At 34.6% G+C, this 9,726-nt stretch overlaps 1 protein-coding gene across 2 annotated transcripts in view; it reads right to left on the bottom strand.

Moving 5' to 3' along the window:
• The window catches only part of LOC125676921 (uncharacterized), a 12,544-nt gene extending 5,459 nt beyond the window's left edge, over positions 1 to 7,085 (bottom strand). Inside the window, exons 1-4 of one of the 2 annotated variants that reach the window (XM_048914790.2) lie at positions 6,968 to 7,085; positions 6,249 to 6,277; positions 4,554 to 4,859; positions 1,688 to 1,891 (exon numbers count right to left, since the gene is read on the bottom strand). In XM_048914790.2, the coding sequence (XP_048770747.2) occupies positions 1,688 to 1,891; positions 4,554 to 4,859; positions 6,249 to 6,264 (526 nt within the window). In that variant the 5' untranslated portion in view covers positions 6,265 to 6,277; positions 6,968 to 7,085. The other variant, XM_048914789.2, reaches the window with a different exon arrangement.
• Positions 7,086 to 9,726: the final 2,641 nt, after the last annotated feature.

The raw sequence follows: 9,726 nt of genomic DNA on the forward strand, positions 1-9,726 counted from the left end.
CCCAGCCCAAAAATTATTGGGGATTAAACTAGCTGTTAGAATGTAAAATAAGTCCTTAAATAAGTCATTGACCATATCTTGATATGGAAAAAATACAGCTTACTCATCCTTGGGAAGATATCTATTAAAGAGCAACAACCTGGAGAGTCCGCGCAGCGACCAGCCACATGCTCTAGTCTTGTGGGTGAGACAGACCGCTGTGATCTTGTGAATAACACACAAAACAAAAGTGTTGCAATTTACAGTTAGAGAAATCACATGTGTCAGTGTTGAATTTCCTCTAGATCTCCTTTCCTTCAGGTGTATATGGACCACGTCTGTTCCCTTTATTCTTGGAAAGTTCGTCCTTTTAGAGTGCGCTCCCACTGATCTTTGTAAGGTCTGTGTAGTAAGGTCATTAGGTTTAGCAATGAGCTGGAATTCTTGAAGATGATGACAAGATACTCCCCATCGAAATTTTTCTTTGAACCATAGTTTTCTATATTCGCGGTCAAACAAAAGGACGCTGCCTCCGATGTACATGGTGAAAAGGCGATTAATGTACGTGGTATATTCGAAGTACTCTCGCACTCCCTGTTCATCAAGTTCATGATTCTCAACCATCTCCAGCATGATGGCAGCTTTACCATAACCATTCTGTTCTTTAGACAATCTATAATAGTCCCGGTCAAGCATTTTGTTGGTCTTCACACCAGTGTTGGTTAGTGTAGGAACATCGTCCTTTCCCTGCTGCATAAGTGGGTCAAGCCAGGTGTAATCATGGACAAGTCGTACTTTCTTTTATTATTTGGTATAAAGCTTGATGTAAGGGAACCATGAGAAGAGATGTTGGTCAGATTACTAAGATCAATTGTACCTTGTGAGGGTGTAAATTGAACTCCAGTAACCCTTGGACAGTTGGCTGAATAATTTACTGTCGCAGTTGCAATTGCGTGGGTTGAACACACATCAGGGCCCGGTATGTCTTTCTCCTGCATGGCTGCTATGGTTTGTTTACAAGAGTCTATATGCTGAAGAAGTTGCATATTTCGTTTATGTAGCTCTAGCGTTTGGAGCTCCTTCTCTACGATGGCAATCTCACTAGAAAGTGATGGTGGCCATGGGAGAGTGGGTGTATGAGCCCCTGGCGTGGTTGCTACCCTATTTCCTCTGTCGTTTGAAAGGGCTCGGTCATGCTCGAGGCTACCGCTTCGGTGTTGTGGTTGCTCATCTCATCAAATGAGTCGTCGCAAGACCTAATGAAGTCGATCACCGTTCGATCTCTTTCGCCGAGCTACTCCAATCAATAATGGCGCCAATCTATTCCTTGTGCATCATGCAAGGGGAGACAACTCCCGCTGACCCGTGCATAGAGGGACCGTGTCAAAATTTATTTTATCCTAAGAAAAACCACATAAAATTGTCACCTTGTTTTCCATGACATGTATAGATTATAAAAATATTGTTAGATCGTATAACGATATCACCCTGTGTCAAATCAAATTTATATTTTGATGTTAATATCAATTACATCAGATGTATTTTGGAATTAGATAAGGCATGAAGCTAATGATTGACCACTATAAAAAGATTAAAAGCACATTATGTTTTAATATAAGCTACTTCGTGGTTAATGAAATGTAATCTGCCCCAATCATTTTATATCGTGTTATATTGTCAATTAATTTCACTCCTTGAATTTAATTACCTGGATATAAAACTTTTTCTTGATCTGGAGTACATCTCCACGGTGCTGTATGGACCAGCTTCTGTTTGTATGTGGCAAGGTGGCTAGTAAGACTATTTGGAGGAACCCAACTATCAAAAAAACACCGCAAGGCTTCCTGTGCAATGGGCAGACATTCTCTGTACCGCAGCAAATTCAAATCTTCGTCAGATAAAGTATTTTCATCTAAAAACGTCAAGTTTATTATTGAACAGGAAGTATTCTGATTTAGATCTCTCAAGAATTAATCGCCAAAAGTATTGATGGTTCTTCAAATAATTGACTGACATTCATGATTTCCCAACATGTATCGGAAATGCATATAGTTTTAAGACATACTACTATATGATGGAATAAATTCGAGCTTTCTACTTGGTTGTGATCCAACAAACTAGAAAAAAATCTAACTTTATGTGCACGCTCGTCTGCTACAAAAAATATAACGTTATATACACATCCATCTGCTAGAAAAAATTAAACGTTATTTGGACATTCACCTACTAGAAAGAATATAACGTTATTTGGACATTCACCTGCTGGAAAGAATAAAACGTTATATGCACTTCCACATGCCTGCAAGGTGAATGTAGCATTTGATGTTTCCAACATTGAAACAAAAACGAATTCGGAATTCCAAAATTGATAGGATTGGTTATCTCTAATCACTATCGGACACGTTTGACAGTATGTTTTAATCATCTATTCATATAATAATTCTTTCATCAATACGATGCTTTAGCGTAGTTCCAGACTCGTGTGACGTCATAGGATTTTGCAAAGTCAATAATTTAATGATAGGAACATAAATTTTGTTGGAATCTTTTTCAATAGTTATTGTAAAAAAATCTTGTTAGCCATAAAATATTTCAAAATTCTTAGTTATATTTGAATAGTCAATTATATGTTTCAAAATATTGAATCCAAGGACAATAACTCTGTTTTCATTCAATTATTTATCAAGTCTATAATGCGATATATTTCCTTTATTTTTGACAAACATTTTACCAAGGTGATAAGGAATCATTATCTGTGTTTTTTCATGAAATTACATACAATTTTAATCCCGAGTGATTTAAATAGCTCAGCAGTATAGTGCCAGACTTCAGTTTTTGATGGGGGTATACATAATCTGGAAGCTATAGATTTGAAATTATTAAGGAAAGGTATGGATTTTTCCCCATGAATAACTATAACAGATGTAACTCTACTAATATAAACAGAAAAAATGATATGTAAACCATGCTATAAGGAAAATGTGTCCACATTTGTTTGTTTTTTAACATTTTGGGGAATAACGCTAATTCAATAATTTTCCACATATTACTCTAAAACTTGATGAATATATTGAAAATGACATGTGTTTTATTTATTGACATGTTTCCCGATAAATAAATGCAATTCAAAAAATATTTTGTTGTTTTTATATTAAAATAACAACAAATAACTGTTTCCAATGAATTTCATAAAAATCTACATCGGGGTATATGACTTTAGTGGTGTATGTAATGAAAATTAATATGGAAACCCTTAACTATTTTGCCTTTTTTCATTACTCTGAATGTTAATTTATTGATTCCAAACAAAAAAATGCTACCTAAACCCCAAAAATCCAGGACTAAGGACCTACCTTAACTAACCTTAAAATACAATATTCAGCTCTACCCCATGAATATTGTATTTCTCAGATATAAATGAAACATTGTATTGACTCCAAAGGTCAAATATTGTTTAAAGAAAGGTAAAGATAACGAACAATTATCAATTTCATAACTCTCACTAGGAATACAAATTAAATAGTTGGGCAAACACGGACCCCTGTACATACCAGAGGTGGGATCAAGTAACTAGGAGGAGTAACCATCCCCTGTCGACCGGTCACACCCGCCGTGATCCCTATTGTCAGGTAAATGGAGTGACCCGTAGTCAAAATCAGCTTGTCAAGAACGGCCTAACAATCGGTATGAAACACGTCAGACAGCATTCGACACACCTTATATGGGCAAACTATATTTCTATAACGACCATATAGTTTGCGAAATGCTGACTTTAAACGAGACTGTTGAAACCACTGCAACATCAACTTGTTTGTCAGTATCCTGCCCCGATCTAAAAACTGATCATACGTAGAACAAGTATCGAATCAGTTGAGAGATATAAACACCATATGCAGTTAATACTGGAATATTGCTACATAAATATGGGAAGTTGACGATGGAGAAGCTGAAATCATCCCGTTTGTCAAAAATTGGTGTTGTTAGTTTATAGTTTACCGTTAATATCTATTTTTAATGAAAAAATCTAAGCATGAAGCAGATGTGGAGGACTCTGTGGTGTCTTTTACCTTAATTTCACAGGTTAATATTGCTTTCTTTTGTCAATCTTAAGTTTGTTTTCAATTACAGAACTGGAACGCCAACTCTCAAAGAAAAATCTTGAACTACTGTAGATTCCTTATTTTACGTGAGTACTTAATTAATATGACAAAGCGACTCGTAGACGTCAAATCGCCTGATCATGAATTCACGTATGGTCTGTTAATAAAGAGTTCTTACGGGTGTATGTGTTTTAGCAACAGAAAAGTAACTTCATTTTGCGAGTGTTGCCTCTCGTAAAATTACGCAATAATAAATTCCGCGCATTTAAGAAATACACAGTACATAACAATGGAACTTTGGATCAAAATCGGCACTTCTGAAAATATATCAGATCGATTATGATGGAGCATAGCCATGGGGGTGATAATAAAAACGAGAAAGATGATAGAAGGGGCCGGGCATCTTTCAGGATTACAAACTACGCTTTATAACGCAATGATAAAGAGTATTACAGTGATAAAACGAAAACATACCTCCAAGGACAAAAATGGACACAACGTTGCTGTGGATATTCTTATTTGGAATGGTCACTTCTACTCGATACTGGCCTTCATCATCAGGCTCAATATCATTTATAACAAGGGAAGGCGTATCTTTTTGACATATACATTCATGATATTTTGAAGAACCTGTGTCCAGTTTTTTAAAAATGTTGTTGACACAACGTGTCCACGTGAATATTGCAGTGTTGTTGAAAGGAGAAAGAGTTGTCTTCAATGCGACATAGCTTCCTGGGCTCGCATATACGGAGCATGGAAAGAGTTCAAGATGTTCCCGTCCTGAAAGAAATGAAAACTAGAATGATTTGATTATGTTGCGACTTTAATTGAAATCCAAATGCATCCTACCTTTTTGTACAGTTCATTTGTCATTGACGTGGAGAGTTTAATCCAAATTGAATTGTGATATTTTTAATTCTTATCCACAAGATGTAAGGGGATTAATGTTTGTTTGTGTATCAATAGTTAAATGTGTTTGTATTATGTCCTGATGTGGTTGTCAGTTTTTGATCCCAAGAACCAACATTTGTATTTGTACTGTTTAGTACTTAGGATATTACATGTAATTGATTTGCAGTATTTGTTCTCATTTGTATTAATTGTAGAGTAGCAAATTAAATTGAATTAAATATATAATATTGTCAAGATATTAAAGACAAAAGGATTGGGCACAAGTTCTTTAAAAAGCTCAGAACGCCCTCTCCTAAACAAATTAAAACCGTTGTATGAATGCTTACCGAACTTTCAAACATGTAAATTATATATCAAAATGAACTATAATAGATACTTTTACTTATCTAGGTGTAATCAAGGACATATCCCAGATTGTATTTCAATAGATTATTATTATAGATTATCATTATATATTACCGGATTTTCCTATTATTTCGTTTACGGTTTCAAACCTCAATGAGCATGATTTTTTTTATGATGCATCTGTTTTGCCATAGTTTGTTGTAAGTAATCATTTTGGCATGTGATCATATCAAAATTAACATCCTATTTAAGTACATTGATATCTTTGCAAATCATGATTGTTGTTCTCATTTATGGATTAATAATGTTTCATTGAAATGGATTTCCTACCTCTAGTCCACGTTAAAATCATATTGGTTGCAATGTACAACATACATTACATACTTGTAAGATCGAGGGTAAAGGTCGGTGCATGTGCCTTATACATCGATCACCGATGCCTTTTTAAACACAATTTAATATATATTCTGTATTTTTACCTGGTGGAATGAATTTGCTGTAATACCATACAATCGGGACACATGAAAGGTAAAGATAACGAATAGTGAACAATCTCATAACTCCCACAAAGAATACAAAGTAAAGAGTTGGGTAAACACAGACCGCTGGATATACCAGACGTGGGATCAGGTGCCTGGAAGGAGTAAGAATCACCTGTCGACCGATCACATCCGCCGTGAGCCCTATGTCTTGATTAGGTAAACTGAGTCGTAGTAAAATCAATGTGTCAAGAACGGCGTAACAATCGGCATGAACCATGTCAGACAGCATTTGACCCAATGATTTGTTGTATTGGCAAACTAGTCATTATAACGACCATAGATTTTACTGCTAAAGCATAATGATAAATAAAGATACATTTCAAAAGCAAAGACAATGCTTTTGGTTTTCACAAATGTATAAATTTCTAACCTTTTGAATTTGCCATGTTTCCTCTTGTACTATAAGAAAAAAATTTAAAAGATGTAAAAATATAAAATAACATAAAAAAAGAAATCAAAACTGTACAAACGACAACATTTACTATTGATATTGACATACATTACATTCATCTGTCCTCAAACCAAGAAGCACTAATCATACAAAGAACGTACATGTCTAATTGTCTAATCGAACCTACAAGACTTGGATACTAGTCACCGTTACTGATGAGACCACCGAACATTGAAGTGTAGCACAGCAAAGATTAAATCATATGACATTTCGTATTGTAAAAGAGAGTCTACAATTAATCTTAATTCATGTAAGGTAAAATATTGATGATTGATTATTGTTTAACGTCCCTCTAGGGAATATTTCACTCATATGGAGACGTCACAACTGCCGGTGAAGGGCTGCAAAATTTAGGCCTATGCTCGGCGCATTTGGCCTTTGAGCAGGGAGGGATCTTTATCATGCCACACCTGCTGTGATACGGTATCTCGGTTTTTGCGGTCTCATCCGATGGCCCGCCCCATTTAGTCGCCTTCTACGACAAGCAAGGGGTACTGTGGACTTATTCTAACCCGGATCCCCACGGGATAGTAAGGTAAAATAAGATAATGAATAGATAGATACACGTAAATAGATACATAGAAAGAAAATGCAGCACACCATATTTACTGTTAAGTGTTAATAAACTTCTCACTCACCATTCCCTGATGTAGGATCTCTTTGTAGAATTCTCCTAAGTTATATATTTTAAAAACATATTTCAAACTGAGTGTGATAAGTACAAAACACTGTCGATAGGACCAGCTCCTCATCAACGGATGTCACAAGGTGTTAGTGGCCGGTATGTGAAGTGTTAATGCAGAGTCATACACTTACCGTTGTGTTCCACTGAACAATTATTTTATGAAATCAATAGGGAAGTCATGAATGATATTTCAGTCCTTTTTAAACTCTCAAATTACCGGGAAAACTTATTTCACAAACATTGTACATTACAAAAATAACAGAGGCCAAGCCTAAAGCTGGTGGAGGCGATCTTTGGTGGGTTCCTTCATCTCTGGCGTCAACATCTCTGTAATAATATACGCCATTCAAAATGAGAAAGTATATTTACTGTACCTCGATCACTGATCAGAGTATCTTCGGTGGCCTTTGAATATGTGTAGTTGGGAGGGGATGTTTACTAGTTATCATTATCAATAAGGGTGGTATTAATTTTTTATTATTTTTTTTTCTTCGAAAATATCAACGTATCACAAACAAATACTTTAATACTAATATATCTCACACATTTTCATACTCATACTTACATCAAACATTTTGACTTTGTGTATCTATTTGTACTTGAACATCTGATGTGTAAATATTTATCAAAGGTTCCAAGACAGAACTATATATGATGACATAGTCCTCATAGCATTCTAAGCATCCAATTCATTCTCAGACAAGGTGTCTTCAATAGGGGATCTGATACTCATAATAATGAGTTGCTATGTTAACACAAGTTATTGAAAATGCATTATGTGTAAAACTAATTGGTGTTTATATTGACAGATGTCTCACGTGGTATGAACATGTTGTAATTTTATCAAATTTTATCCAGAAACTTGCAAGCAAAATACTATAGGTGTGTCATGTACATGTGTTTGATAAAGGGTTTATAAATGATAAATCATTAATTGTGATTTTATAATTGTGAATGTCTTTACGTTTTATGCCCCTGAGATCGAAGATCGGGGGAGGCATATTGTTTTTGTCCTGTCTGTCATTCTGTAATTCTGTCATTCAGTCATCCTGTCTGAAACTTTAACCTTGCTAATAACTTTTGAACAGTAAATGCTAGAGCTTTGATTTTTCACGTGAGTATTCCTTGTGACAAGACCTTTCCGTGGGTACCAATATATTTTACCCTGTGACCTTAACCTTAGAGTTTGACCTACTTTTTAAACATTTTAACATTGCTAATAATTTTTGCACAGTAAATGCTAGAGCTTTGGTATTTCACATGAGTATTTCTTGTGACAACACCTTTCCATGGGTACTAAACCATTTGACCTTGACATTTGAACTACTTCTTTAAAAAAAAATGGCATTGGTCATAACTTCTAAATGGTAAATATCAGAGCTTTCATGTTCCACATGAACATTTCTTGTGACGATCTTTCTACTGGTACCAAGATATTTGTCCTTGTGACCTTGGCCATCTTTGGAACTGGCCATTATCGGGGGCATTTGTGTTTCACAAACACATCTTGTTGGATTAAGTATTTACAAATCCATAATTGAAAATTTATTGTTTTACTTCATGTTTGATCGCGAGGGGGTGCATTTTCACACGTGTTTTCAATTATGAACTTTGACACCTCTTTCCTGTTTCAATATATATATATATATATATATATATATATATATATATATATATATATATAGTGGTAATTGGTTTTTACAATCTATCATATTGTATCAAAGATAAGATCGTAGGATTGTATTTTCTTTGATTTGGTTATGCTTATCTCTTACTAATTTTACTGTTGTAAATTAATGCCATTGAGCTTTCCCCAGAATTTGCAATTTTCTTTAGTTTGATTATTTCATTGGTCAATTTAAAATGCAAGTAGGCGGATCTGTCAAAGTTGAGACATGTGTGAGTTTGCATGAGAGGATTCTACCTAAATTCTTTTTCTTTGTGAACCTTTCTAGTTTGATCTTTGTTAAATTGAGATATACCAAAACCTGACATTGTAAATTTGTTGATAGTCGAACTTGAATAAATTTTGGAACTTTTAAATAATAGCTGTGTTTCTACATAGAGTTACACACGTGCGTATATCATTACAGGGGTGTTGTCTAGATTACGTTCATTCTTATGAACTGAATTATTACCGAAATTATTTAATACAATAGTCCTTCCTCATTTTAACTACTGTTGTACTGTTTGGGGCAATATTAAAAAAAACAAGGACGGTATTAACAATTTATGCAAACTTCAAAAGCGAGCTGCTAGAGTGATTTTAAATAGATTTCTTTTACGCCTACAATAGAAATGATTCAGCAACTTAAATGGATGCCTCTATCCGACTACTTTGTATATAGAACAATAATTCTTGTCTTCAAAGTTTTGCATGGTTTAACTCCCTATTATTTAGATGTTTTTCAGTATGTTCATGAAATCAGCAGTAGATCTACCAGATTAAGTCAAAGTAATCCAATATATATTCAGAGGGCAAAGACACAATATTTTAAAAGATCGTTCACAATTTACGGTTCAGTTATGGAATAATATGCCAGAATTTTTAAAATATTACCCAACGTTGGAAACTTTTAAATCCGCTTATGTCAGAATTTATTTCATCCTGGAAATTAAAAACATGTAAACAAGTTTATGGTTTCAACAGTCTCGTTTAAAGTCAACATTTCGTAAATTCTATGGTCGTTATAACGATCTAGTTTGTCAATA

This window comes from Ostrea edulis, chromosome 3 (assembly GCF_947568905.1).
Source record: "Ostrea edulis chromosome 3, xbOstEdul1.1, whole genome shotgun sequence".
NCBI classification, from domain to species: domain Eukaryota; kingdom Metazoa; phylum Mollusca; class Bivalvia; order Ostreida; family Ostreidae; genus Ostrea; species Ostrea edulis.